General features: G+C 39.0%; 1 protein-coding gene across 1 annotated transcript; it reads left to right on the top strand.

Moving 5' to 3' along the window:
* Positions 1-356: 356 nt before the first annotated feature.
* On the top strand, positions 357-14,155 carry LOC127623621 (NF-kappa-B inhibitor epsilon-like). Its single transcript, XM_052098033.1, has 6 exons — positions 357-977; positions 7,072-7,174; positions 11,283-11,493; positions 12,618-12,706; positions 12,822-13,070; positions 13,215-14,155. Exons 1-6 carry the CDS (start codon positions 652-654, stop codon positions 13,275-13,277), a joined length of 1,041 nt encoding a protein of 346 aa, XP_051953993.1. The 5' UTR covers positions 357-651; the 3' UTR covers positions 13,278-14,155.
* Positions 14,156-14,695: the final 540 nt, after the last annotated feature.

Here is a 14,695-nt window from a genome sequence, read left to right as displayed (position 1 = left end):
CACCACGAGGACTTAGAGCGAAAAGGGGAGAAAATCCAATAATAAATAAATAAGAATTCTGAGCACTTACAAATAAACTTTATTCAAGCGCAAAATGTATTTTCGTACATTAACTTTGTATCTTTGCAAGACGATACACTGCTTTCCAAAACTACGTTTTGAGTTCAAGCGCATGCAAAATAGCATTTTGTGGCCTCAGTTTCATCTGGCACGTGCAGAACATTTTTGTGCACTCAAAATATAATTTTGCACGTGCAGAATTGTGGCACATATATAACTCCATATGCCACTCCCTGTGGGGAATTCCCAGTGTGGACAATAACAGCGTCGCTTTGACTCCGCCCTCTTTACGCTTCCCCGTGTATTATTAATCTCACAGTGCTCACAGCAGTTTCATTTACTAACTGTGTTTGACCGGGAACGGACCCGATACACTTTTATTTGAGGTTGTTAGATAAACCGGATAAACGATACACCGCGATTTTAAAGAGCTATTGTGAAGCGTTCTATATTCGAACCTGGAGTTTGAGACGCAAACCGAGTCATCTGTGGTGGAATGAGCCTCAAAAGCGAATCTCTTTGGTGTCATAATGTAACAGTGATTTTAAGTGTTTATGTTTTTACTTTAATACATTGACGGCACGAATTCAGATGTCGCGGTGCGGCGGAGAGAAAGAGCGCAAACATGAATCGGACGAAAGTCGGATTGACTCGGGAATCGACTCGGGAATCGACTCGTACAGATCGATTTCCAGAGATCCGTACTGGAGTGTGGAGAGTTCCGAGGAGAAAGATAAATCGAGTTGCGGCACAGAAGAGCGATTGGACTCCGCATACGCGTCTTCGTCGTTAACAGTGGACAGTTTGGGAGATTTCATCGGGAAATGCAGCATTTCTGAATATGAAACCCCCACGGACTGTGAAAACACGGAGGAGGAAGTGAATCTCTTAACCACTGTTACAGAAGATGGAGACACGTACGTTAAACGTCACTTCATTTATTAGTTCATCACCTGAATGCAGTTCAAATGTGTTTAAAGAGTATTTTATGAGGTCATTGAATGTATTTTACTAAGCAATAAGTGGCTAGTTCACCCAAAATGAAAAATGTCCTCATGTTGTTCCAAATTGCTTAGTTTGGAGAAATTTTGAAGAATGTCAACGCTGCTCTTTCCTATGTAATGAAAGTGAATGGGGACTGAGGTTATGAGCTCCTCAGGTTCTGCCTAACATTTCCTTTGTGTTATACGGATGTACAAAATACAGGTTTGGAACAACATGGGTGTGAGAAAATGATGACAGAACGCTTAGGTGAGGTTAAGCATGGCAGCTTCTAGTGCAAAGCACGTAGATGCATGTATGGAAGCAGGATCTTGTCACGGATCATAATTGTGTTTATTTCTCAATTGCGTGATAGAATCACAATTATGACTTTATTACGTGCATTTGCGTAATACAAAGTCGCAATTTTGAGAAATAAAGTCTGCGACTTTAAATCTTGCAATTTTGACTTTATATCTCCCAATTTGTACTTTAGAAAGTCGCAATTGCGATAATTTCAATTGTGATAAATAAATGACTTTATAACGTGCAATTGCGAGAACCAATCTCACAATTGCAACTATTTTTTAGCAATTGTGAGTTTATATTAGAAAAATCATTGCGATAATCGCAACTAAGAGAAATAAATTACTTGATAACGCACATTTGCAACATATAAACTCGCCATTGCGAGATAATGTTGCAAAAGGGACATTTAAACTCACAATTGCGAATATTACTTGCAGTTGCGAGTTTATATCATGCAACTGCACCTTTATTTATCGCAATGGGGAAATAGAAAGGCTGCGAATTTAAATCTTGCAATTGAAACATATAAACTCGTAATTACGTGATGTAAAGCCGCACTTCCGTGAAAAAGTTACAATTGTGAGATTTAAACCTAGAATTGTGACTTTCTTGCAAGTTCGACTTTATATTACGCAATTGCAACATCAAAACTCGCAAACGCATGACAAAGTCGCTCATGATAAAGTCGCAATTTTATTTATCACAATTGTGAAATAAAAAATCTTTGACTGTAAATATTGCAATTTCGACTTAGAACTCGCAATTATGTGATATAAAGTTGCAGATTTAAACACACAATTGTTACTATTTGCCTCAAATGTGACTTTATATATATATAAACTCTTATATGCGTGACAGAGTCGCACTAGCACGATTAAAAGTCGCATTTGTGGTACATAAGTTACAATCACACAATTGCAATTTTATTTATCGCAGCTGTGAAATATAAAGCGACTTTAAATCTTGCAATTTCGACTTTAGAACCACAATTGCAACATATAAACTCTCAATAACGTAATAAAAATGTTTAACTCAAAATTGCGACTTTTTCTCTATAGTACGACTTTTATCACACAATTGCAACATCTAAAATTGCAAATGCGTGACACGAAGTCGCACTTACGTGATGCAAAGTCTCACTTGCAAGACATAAAGTCGCAATTGCGCTACATAAAGTCACAATCACACAATTGCAACTTTATTTATCGCAGTTGTGAAATATAAAGCGAATTTTAATCTTGCAATTTCGACTTTAGAACCACAATTGCAACATATAAACTCACAAATAAGTGATATAAAGCTGGACTTGTTCAATATAAAGTCACAATTCCGAGAAATAGTCGCTACTGCGAGATTTGAACTCACAATTGGTACTATTCCAAGTTTAGATGTTGCAATTACGTGATACAAAGTCGCGCTTGCGAGATACAAAGTCGCGCTTGCGAGATACAAAGTCGCGACTTGCGAGATACAAAGTCGCGCATGCGAGATACAAAGTCGCGCATGCGAGATACAAAGTCGCGCTTGCGTGATACAAAGTCGCGCTTGCGTGATACAAAGTCGCGCTTGCGTGATACAAAGTCGCGCTTGCGTGATACAAAGTCGCACTTGCTAGATATGAAGTCGCTATTGCGCTACATAAAGTCACAATCATGCAATTGCAACTTTATCGCAATTGTGAAATATAAAGTCTGCGATAAATTAATTGAGATTTAAACTCATAATTGTGACTATTTTGTGCAATTCAGAATTGTGATATATATATATATATATATATATATATATATTAGTCAGAATTACCGGTTTTATTATTTTATTCCGTGTCCGGATCATGGCACCATATTATTGAGAGTACATTAAACACCCTAATATTGATCTTGGTAAACACACACACACACACACACACACACACACAAATACAGCTATTTAGATATATTATAATAGATTTCATTTGTTTTTCTGTATTAACGGGTCAAAACGTTGGTAGACTGAGAACATTTGGAAATTGTATTTGAAACACTTTTTCACTTTTTACATCTTGCTTGAGTTTCTCGAGTGACACACTCTCATATGATTGTAACGGTGATAACATTAGCAGGGTTTTTTGCTTAAACGCTGCCGTCAGTTAACAGACATCTAAAAACTTGATCTGCTGTTTATGGCTCACGAGAAGTAGAAAGCAGAAGTATGCAGACACGCTGTGGAATTCCCCCTCGTTGGGTCAGAAAAGGCATTCAGATGGCTGGGTTTTGTGCAAGTGCATGCTTTTGTTTTGAATATTTTTTACCCCCAGGAGAGCGCACATGCCATAAACATGTTTATGCAAGCATTGACCTTTACACCAAAAGCGGCAACATATGTGCTACAACATACGCAAACGTTCACCACACAAGTGGGCACGCTACACACGCTGGTTAATGTTAGCCTGCTTTCATTTCTTCATTGGTTTTGCAGACACGTTCCAGGATGTAAATCGGATTGTTGTTAGTAAGAGTCTGTCCACAGGTTGCCTTTGGGCTGCTTTGTCTGCAAGAATAAAACAATCAGTTTTCATCCCCTGAGGTGTCATCGGAGTAAAGACCTTACAGTACTTAATCAAAATAATGTCAAAGGTCGGTTGAAATCCCCAGGCAGTCCGGATTAGCGACTATTGTTCCACTTTCGTTTGAGAGGTGCTAGTTGTCTTAAATCAGTATTTATTTACAGTAAAGGTGTAGTATGCTTTGAAACTCTCATATTATGTCCTCTTACTCGCCCTCATGTTGTTCCAACCCCCAAATGTTTTTAATTCCTTATGTGAAACACTAGAAGAGATATTCAGCAGAATGTTCACGTTGCTCTTTTCCATGTAAAGGAAGTGGATGGTGACCACAGCTTTCAAAAGCACCATAAACATATGTGACGCATACACACGTGCTATGTTCCAAGCTTCCTGAAGCCATTTGATAGCTTTGTTTGAGGAACAGGGAAAGATTTTCAGTGAATAACTACTTACTTTTGTATAGACCGCTATACAAAAGTAAGTAGTTATTCACTGAAAATCTTTTGTATGAAGTATGAAGTACTTTCGTGTACCTAAAATGAAAATCACATGGGTTTTAAATGACATAAAAAATAAACGACGACAGAATTTTTATTGTTGGGTGAAACATTTCGTACATTTCACATGAGGCGAAACTAAATGATGTTTTTGCATTTTTTACACTCGGAAACCACTAGCTTACCTGTTTCCTTCTGGCTTACTGTAAAACTTTAAGCCTTTGGTTAACACTTGTGGGGAATGCAGTAAGAAATGATCCACCTGAGAGAAGCCAATGAGTGTGTGAGAATCATTTTGTGTTTCATGCTCCTCATTTACTGGTTCTTCATGACTCAGATACAGCTGAGAGCTCCGTGACGTAAATGAGTGAATTTATATTTATTTATATTTCGTTTTGGAATTCAAAAAGTGGGTGAATCCTATCAAGAACATGTCCAGGTCATATTTCAACCCAGAATAAAACATTAATATTTTGCATAAAGAAAAGGAAGATTTTCATGATCGTAATTCAAACTATTGTCATACTAATTACTGTAATGCAAATATAATAATACATTGACTTTAGATATTATTTAAATTGTAGAGTTCAGTGCTGTTATTTGTTAGAACATTAAATTTTTTTTGCATTGTGACGTTATTTCCATGACGATTGGCACATCATTATCGTAATGCAAAAAATTAAATAAATAAATAAATATATTTCTCGTTACTGTAATGCAACATTAACGTAATGATGATATATGTTATTAGCATTATAAAGTGTATATATATATATGTACTTCATGGTAATATTTGTTGTAATGGTATTTTTTACTGTATTAATGTATTAGAATCACCCTTTAAAATAAGGGGAATAAAAACAAAAACAAAAAAACTTTAAATTAATACTAAATCAGGACTTATGATGGTAATGAGAATTTGTTTAATAAAAGTGCTTAATTGGTATGAAATTAATGTTACAGTGCAAAACCTTTATGGGCAATTCTCATCAAATCTTTCAAGAATTTTTTTTTGTTCTATTTTACTCCAAAATCAAAAGAAACCAATAATATACTGTATATATATATATATTATTTTCATATAGAAAATGAAGCCTACTTTTAAGATTTTTTTTACATTGTGCCATTGTTTTTCACGACAGTTACATATTCTTATTAACGCAATGTGGCTAATTAGCCTGATTCAGGGCCGGCCGTCCATCTGTCCTCACGGCCTGGCCCCACCCTCCTCCTCATCACACTCCTCCATCGGTGGACTCAGGCTGGGGATGCATGACGCACTCCACTCCCTTCCTGGAGGGGGCGTTGTCCTTCCGGCCGTGCCTGCCAGCAGGTCTTCCCCGCCTTTCTGGAGCCCCGGGAGAGACAAGGGGAGGGAGCGACAGAGAAAGAGCGAGGTGGAGAGACAGAGAGAGGAGAGCGAAAAACTTGCTTCCCGGACATGCTGTTGCCCGGTCCACAACCGCTCCTCCGCCCTCTGGCAGAAGGCTGCGAGTCCTCGGGCCCCTGGTGGACGGAACCACTCCTCCCCTTCTTCGGTGGACGGCAGTGGTTCCTCCGGCTCTCGGCGGCCGGCATAACCCCTCCGTCCCCAGGCAGACGGCCATGGTTGCTCCTTTGCCTGACAGCAGCGGCGAGGACTCCGTGACAGTGCATCCCTCCTCCCTCCCAGATTTTGGCACCACTGTAACGGGGTAAGGAGGAGGTGGGAACCGGCTGAACAGTCAACGTAACTTTTAATGTAAAACTCAACGTCAAACAAACATAAACAAACACACACTCATACAGCATGGCCGTGTGCGTCTCTCTCTCTCTCCCAAACTGGCACCTCCGACTCGTCTTTATCCCCCTCCCGGCTGCCCTGAATTAGCCCGATTCAGGGCCGGCCGCCTGTCCTCACGTCCCCACCCTCCTCCTCATCACAACCACCTTTCATTTTCACTGATTTTAATTGTCGAAATCATTGTACAACAGCTTCTTTTTTACTGTTGTTCAGTATAAAAATGACTTCATTTTGGTAATGAGAATCATCATCATCAAAAACTATGCAAATAATAAAAGTAAAACTTCCACGTTGCGTTACAGTGATGAGAATTGAGAGTAAAATGTGTCCTGAAAATAATGTCACATTCTGAATGGTCCTAAAATAGGCTTTACTTTCTTCATGCAAAATATGACTTCACAAAGTTTTGTATTGATTTGGGTTTAAAGACGACCATCGACCAGGACATTTTCTTGACAGGCTTCTTCTTTCTTCTTATTATGCAAAATACTGTTTCTTTTGGTGTGCAATGTAACTTTACCCAACCACTTTTAAAGCAACTTAAAGCATTTTTATCATCTCATCTTTGTTTTCAAATCAGCTGCATTTCAGCACTAGAATTCTAGTAACCAAAACGGCTCCATCTAAAAGCTTTAATTGTTCGATAACGAGGCGAGCGCCGATATGAATACTATGAATATGGTTAAAAGTTCCAGTGTTGCACAATAGTGAACCGCTGTCACATTTGTGTGCAGTATTTCTCAGTATCATCCAGCCTACTTTTTTCCATCACACATTGCGAAAGGTGCTTATTTTAGATTGTGGTTTCTTTGAAGTTCCTTTCTTTAACAGTTGGGCGTTTAAAGTTTAGTTAGCAGTGTTTAACTGGGGTTTAAAGCAACTTTCTTGTGTTGTTTCAGGATTCTCCATTTGGCCATAATCCATGAAGAGCAACACTTTTCACATCAGTTGATTGAACTGTTTCCAAGAGACCTGCTGGATATTCAGAACAACTTGTATCAGGTATCCTGCTAAGATCCTGTGCATATCTCATTCATTTAAAATAATAAAGGGGTTAGTTTACCCAAACATGTACCCATTTATTCACCATCTTTCTTATGTGGAACACAAATGGAGATTTACATTTACATTCATGCATTTGGCCGACGCTTCTATACAAAGCGACTTACAGTGCACTTATTACAGGGACAGTCCCCCAGAGCAACCTGGAGTTAAGTGCCTTGCTCAAGGACACAATGGTGGTGGCTGTGGGGGTTGAACCAGCAACCTTCTGATTACAAGTTATGTGCTTTAGCCCACTACGCCGCCACCATTCCACTCCAGATGCAATGATGCAATGAAAGTGAATGGTGACTGAGTCCTTTAACATTTTGCCTTTTGGGTGAACTATCCCTTTAATAAAATTGTGGCGTTCAATTCAGAGCAACAATATACGTAAGAATGCACTCATGAACCATTTACACGTAAATTCAAGAATAAGGACCTAAAGGAACAGAAAAATTGCTGTGGGAAATCTTGCACGGATGTCATAATGAGTTTTGGTTATTTTTGTTTCCTTTTATGAGGGGAAACTCCCCAAGCGCATATCAAAGCACGATCGGGGTAACGCTCGTTTGACGGCTTTGGTTTCAATTGTTATTTTGAAATTTGGGGTTTATCCAGTAGCAATAGATCGAGGTGCTTTCTGGAGAAACGCCCTCTGACACTCATACGCATGATTGTTTCTGTAGTTTGAAAAGCATAAGGAAACTTGTTATTGACGTTTATGTTGGCATTTTGGTTGAGAGAAGCTGTAATGTGGCTACGTCAACAGATCAATTAAAATTCATGGTTCTCACTATCATGGAAAACCAGGAAGTACTGGGGAATTTTTAACATTGTGAGTTCCAGGTAGGGCTGCACAATTGAATTAATCAAATAAACAATTGAGATTTAAAATTACTGCTGTCACAATTAACTAATTGTAGGTCTAATCATGTTGAGACTCGTTTTTCTATGTCATTTTCTATTTAATGTGTTTTTGAAGCTGTTGAAACACTTATTTGGATATGAAGCCTACATAAAAAAGAATAATAATAATAATAATAATAATAATAAAAAGAACTGTGTGCAGTTAATGCACCCATAAATAAGTCTTTAATATTAATAATTAATTTGATTAATTCTATTAATTGAAATTAGTGGCAATTGCAATATCAAGGGAAAAGCATCGACAATGCATTGTGGACCTTCAACTATATTGTTTTATTTTGTTATTTTAATTTTTAACTTTTCCAGAAATGGGACATTTTTACCTTTTACATTCACTCTTTATAAAACTTAAAATATGTATTTTATTAAAGATTACTCAATTCAGTTTGATGGATTTTTTTAATTAAATCCCTAAATCTTAAAAAAAAAAAATTTAGTGACATTATGACATTAATAGAGTAACATTAAATCTCTTATCTTAATTTAATTAATACATTTTGACATTAAAATGTACCCTATTTACATTCTCAATGCTAAAAACGATGGTTATGTTTACAACTTTAAGTTTAAGATGGTAATTTTAATTATAGAAACCATATATTAAAAGTTTATTGCAAAATATTCTGATACATACAAGTATGAAGTAGTTTGACTTGATCGCTGCAGAGCTCTTTTGGCGCACTTTGTTAGCTTCAATTCTCTTGATTGGTGGATCTTTTTCTGTTGCATCATGGGTAGTGTAGTTCTTAACCACAAATTTTGCTGATAAACAATTTTTACACACAATTATTTTATATTACACCGACTGATGGCTTCTACTGAGGCATACATTGATGTGAAAAGTATTTCCCCCCCTCTTGATTTCTTATATTTTTGTGTATTTTTCATACAAAATAGTTTTAGACCTTCATATGAGACATAACATAAATCAAAGACAACCTGAGTAAACCAAAGTACAGTTTTCAAATAGAAGTTATCCAACCTATATCACCCATGTGAAAAACTAACTGCCCCCTTAACTTAATAGCTGGTTGTGCCACCATTAGCAACAACAACTGCAACAAACGCTTCTGATAACTGGAGATCAGTCTTTCACGACGCTGTGGTGGATTTCTGGCCCACTCTTCTTTGCAGAACTGCTTTAGTTCAATCACATTGGAGGGTTTGAGCATGAACTGCCTGTTTAAGGTCCTGCCACAGCATCTCAATTGGGCTCAAGTCTGGACATTGACTAGGCCACTCCAAAACATAAACGTAGCTTCTTTTGAGCCATTCAGAGGTGGACTTACTCCTATGATGTGGATCATTGTCTTGATGCATAATCCAGTTGCGCTTGAGCTTAAAATCACAGACTGATGACCGGACGTTCTCCTTTAGGATTTACTGGTAGAGAGCAGAATTCATGTTTCCTTCAATTATTGCAATTCGCCCTGAAGCAGCAAAGCATCACCAAACCATCACACTACCATCACCATGCTTGACCGTAGGCATGATGCTCTTTATGTGGCATTCTGTGTTTGATTTACACCAGATGTAACGGGACCCGTCTTCCAAAAAGTTCCACTTTCGACTCATCAGTCCACAGAACATTCTCCCAAAAGCTTTGAGGATCATCAAGGTGTGTTCTGCCAAAATTCAGACGAGCCTTAATGTTCTTCTGGGTTAGCAGTGGTCTTTGCCTCGCCACTCTTCCATGGATGCCATTTTTGGCTGGTGTCTTTCCGATAGTGGAGTCATGAACAGTGACCTTTATTGATGTGAGGGAGTTCCTGCAGTTCCTTGGATGTTGTCCTTGGCCTTTTTGTGACTTGCTGGATGAGTCGTCGCTGTGCTCTTGGGGGAATTTTGGAAGGACGGCCACTTCTGGGAAGGTTAACTCCTGTGCCAAGTTTTCTCCATTTGGAGATAATGTCTCTCACTGAGGTTCTTTGGAGTCCCAGAACCTTTGAAATAACTTTGTAAACCTTTCCAGACTTCAATCACCTTTTCCTCACCATTTCTGGAATTTATTTTGAACTTGACCTAGTGTGCTACTGGGTGAAACCTTTTAGCAATCTTCATGCTGCTGAAAAAGTTATTCACCTGTTTCAGGTCTGGGTGTGTCTAGTCCAACTGAATCCCATAATGAATGCAGTTTCATAGATTGGGGGATTTAGTAACTAAGGGGGCAAATACTTTTTCCACACAGGCCTAGTTGGTATTGGATCACTTTTTTGCTTCAATAAATAACAATCTTTTAAAAAACGTATTTGGCATTTAGTATGAGATATACACAAATACAGAAGAAATCAGGATAGGGGCAAATACTTTTTCACAGCACTGTATATCATTGATTCAAAACCTCAGAGCTCACGATTGGTCTTTATGGGTTTATAAGTCATCATAATTTAAAAAAGGAAAAAGCCCCAAAAAAATGTCTTTCAATATCCTGTTTCACTCGAAATTACGCTACATTACGCAAGGAAGTGCTGTCTCATGTTGCCTTTAACAGCACATTGATGCTAGTTGAGTTTTGTTGAGCAAAAGGATGTCAGATTTGGGTCAGAAGGTCTTAAAGTGCATCATTCAGTGCGAGTGTGTAGTCTGAAGGAAACGCAGCAGAAATCTGACCGTCAGCACGTCAGGCTGTGAGTAATACAAGCGTTGCTCTGTGGCAGACTTCCCAAAAACGACGTAATCAAATAACGCCAGGCCATTAGCCACATTACTCACCGATTTCCTTTTCACACAGTCAGAGTGTAACTCCCAGATTGAGTAAGCATTTGCATTTCCCTCCTCTTTGGAATGAATGAACTTAAATCCTTCCTTTTTGTTGTTAAGTGAAATGTGTTATTGCATTATAGCCATAATATAATCAAAGCTCTGAACTATGAACATAAACATCATAGTTTCAAGCTCCGATGGTTTCGTTGTCATTTGAGGTGTGGGGATGGCCCCTTGTGCTTCTGATAACCCAGCGTATCCGGTCGCACCAAAAGCGAAAGCATGTTTTGGTTCACATGTTTAGGTTAAAGGTGACGTGTGCGATTTCTGCACCACTAGCACTGCCAAACAGAATAGCAAAAATCATGTTTTCAAGCAGATTTCACGTATTTCTTCAATTGGTTGTGCTAATTGAACTATATTGTGACGTCTACAGGCCCCGTTGCATCTCGCCACATATCTGAACCAGCACAGCATAGTGAAAGACCTGGTGGCGAAGGGCGTCTCGCTGGAGCTCCAGGACCAGGATGGAAACACCCCTCTTCACGTGGCCTGCCAACATGGCTTCTGGGATTGTGCCAATGAGATGATCCACAACGCTTCGCCCAACAAACTCGCCCATGTGCTGGAGGCACAAAACTGGAGAGGTAACATAAAAAAAATTCTGTCAACGTTTACTCACCCTCGTGTCGTTCCAAACCTTCTGCAGAAAGAAAAAGGAGATGTTAGACAGAAATCAATGACACAGTACAACTTTTTCCTTACAGTGAATGTGAAAGTGGTAGATTTGCAAAACACATGTCACTCTCTCTAGAGTTATAATACTTGCAAAGGCCCTGGGGCCAATTATCTCCAAGGGCCCCCCTCCACCTAAAAGTTGTTGAGGGGAGGGGTAGGGGGGTGTTTGTTGTACATGCACAAAAGGGTTTTCGGGGGTCACCAAACTAGATGGCGCAGCCTTAAAGCCCACGGCACCCCCTGGTAGTCAAGAGCCCCTGGTAGTCAAGAGCCCTGGTAGTCAAGAGCCCCCTGATAGTCAAGGGCCCCTGGTAGTCAAGAGCCCTGGTAGTCAAGAGCCCCCTGATAGTCAAGGGCCCCTGGTAGTCAAGAGCCCCCTGATAGTCAAGGGCCCCTGGTAGTCAAGGGCCCCTGGTAGTCAAGGGCCCCTGGTAGTCAAGGGCCCCCTGGTAGTCAAGGGCCCCCTGGTAGTCAAGAGCCCCCTGGTAGTCAAGGGCCCCTGGGCACAGGCCCCACAGGCCCGGTTGGTAAAATAAAAAATATATATATATATAATACCAGTGTGTGTGTGTGTGTGTGTGTGTGTGTGTGTGTGTGTGTGTGTGTGTGTGTGTGTGTGTGTGTGTATAAAATAAATACAATAATTCAGATCATTCAAAAACATTCGATTTGACGGACCAAAAAGCAGCTTTAGAAGTCAATGTATTGATTTGTTTTATTTCCATTATTTTGCACGATTAATTGCGTACATTTTTTTTTTTTTTAAATGAACACGTACAGAATGTACTTTTAGTAGCTTTCCTGTCATGGTCACTATAAACACGTGTTGAATGGAAAAGAGCCTCGTGAAGATTCTTGAAAAGTTCTTCTTTGTGTTCCACTTAAAAAAAATAATATATATATATATACATACGCATACAGGTTTGAAACGACACGAGGGTGAGAAATAATGACGCAGTTCCACTTTAGGCTGAACTCCACCTGTAATCTCACGTAAAACATGAAATCTGATGGGGAGTCTTTTATTTTGTAGGTGTCACGTGTCTCCATGTGGCCACCATGCACAAACAACATCGTCTGATGCGGCTCCTGATGAAGAAAGGTGTGAATCTGAACACGCAGGTGAGCCGTTTTTCAGCCAGTCCTGATTTGTGGTGCTCGCTGCAATCCTTCGGTCTCATCACTGCACATATTTTCTGTGTCTTTCCTCATTCGCAAATTCTCTCGTGTCACTCAGGAGGGTACGAGCGGGAAGACGGCGTTACACATGGCCGTCGAGCTGCATGATGTGTCCACGGTAAATCTGCTTCTCAACAGCGGGGCAAATGTAGATGCTGCCATGTTCAACGGCTGCACTGCGCTGCATTTGGCAGTGGGCAGACAGGATGCAGCCGTTGCCAACCGTCTGTGCCAGGCCGGAGCCGACAAGATGATCCGAAACATGGAGGATGATACGGCCCTGGATCTGGCTTATGGCAATGATGATGTAAGATGGTTTAATCAGTTCTGATGGATATAATCAAGAGCCATTTCATGTTGACGTTTTCCAGTGTATAATTCCCCTCGATGATGATGATGATGATGATGATGATGATGATGATGTGGTAACGTTTTCTCGTTTGTTTTACAGATTTTGGCTCTGTTCCCCTTCGACGATATTCAGATCATGGGCAGGACTGTGATAAACTTTTAAATACGTGAACATGTCTCTTCGCATGTTCGTTTTGTGTTTAGTTTATACTCTCATCTGAATTTGTGGGACTTTGGTTTTCTTTAACTCTGCACAGCTTTTGGGAATCTTCCTGTAACCTCATTTTAAGTGTGATTTTATTTATCTCCAGTGGTGGTTCATTTATGCAGCAGTTATGATGGCGGCTGCATACAAAGGATATAATTTGTATTGTGTATTCTGAGCAACCTCTTTTGTAAATGCCAAACATAATGCATTCTGATTTTATGATTCGCAGTAGTATGTTTTTGTAGCAATGCATTTGTAGTAAAATGTGCAATGTTTCCGATGTTTCCAAAAAGGCCAATATAAAGTAGTTTTATTATTTAGATTCTGTGTTTCCTTTCTGGTAAACACAAGTGCTGTCCAGTAAGCACTGTGATGGTTTGGTAATACATTTTTAATGATCTGTGAACCACAAACCATTTCATAAACATCTGCCAAATATGAATACATTTGGGATTTCACAACCCTAGAATTTTTTTACGTATTCAATAATTTAATGTATTAAATAGTGGTGCACAAATGATTGTTTTTTTGCAATGAAAATGACAAAAGTGATGTCAAGATAATGCAAATGCATTCGTGCAATGCTGTATGCATGCAATTTATGCATGCATGCATTTTACTGACAGTACACAAATTTGCTAAAATAAATAGCTTATTTGACACAATATTTGAAGTAAACAAATTTAAAACATCCGTTGTCAAGGCAGGCTGTTGGTATATGATTGAAGTGAGACACTGATGACACACTTATGGAACGTAAATGATGCAAAATATGCAACAATTTGCATTTGTGGTCCTCGATGCAATGCATAACACTATTTATCATGCAACCCAAACACCGCTGCATGCTTTGGACACTTACTTGGAAAATCTACTGCAATTCTCAAAAGCTCTTAATGACCAAAAAAACAGGAAAGGCCACACTGGAGTGTCAACAAAAACAAGTTCCTGGCAAATGTGTGAAGAGAACCATCTGTCAACACTATTATGGGTGTTATGTGTGAGTGTGTTTGTGATGGTTCATGGTTTCCACAAACGCCTCATTCGTGTAAATTACATCAGAATCAGACTGAGCTTTATTGCAAAGTGTTCTTGCGTAAAACAAGGAATTTTTTTAGTGATCATCACAGAGGAGTGGTTAAAACAAGTTTCTAGTAATCATAAATGTATTTCCTCCATTTTTGTTTTCAAACATTAATATTGTTTTCCTTCCTGTAGCAGAACATGTGATCATATGACAGTAATTGTATTTGGTGGTTAAATATTTAATTACTTTATTTACATACTTTGCTATAACAGCTAAAATTAGTCTAAACCAGCCTTGGCTGGTTTTTGCTAAAACCAGGGAATATATAATTTTTTTTATGGTAATT

Source organism: Xyrauchen texanus, chromosome 30, assembly GCF_025860055.1.
Source record: "Xyrauchen texanus isolate HMW12.3.18 chromosome 30, RBS_HiC_50CHRs, whole genome shotgun sequence".
NCBI lineage: Eukaryota > Metazoa > Chordata > Actinopteri > Cypriniformes > Catostomidae > Xyrauchen > Xyrauchen texanus.
The sequence above is the reverse complement of the archived record's forward strand: the minus strand, read 5'-3'. Positions and strand labels throughout refer to the sequence as shown.

Coding starts and splice junctions, on each gene's coding strand:
- LOC127623621 (XM_052098033.1), top strand. CDS start 652: ATGTCGCGGTGCGGCGGAGAGAAAGAGCGCAAACATGAATCGGACGAA. Junction 978..7,071: donor GTTACAGAAGATGGAGACAC/GTACGTTAAACG, acceptor GTGTTGTTTCAG/GATTCTCCATTTGGCCATAA. Junction 13,071..13,214: donor TGGCTTATGGCAATGATGAT/GTAAGATGGTTT, acceptor TTTGTTTTACAG/ATTTTGGCTCTGTTCCCCTT.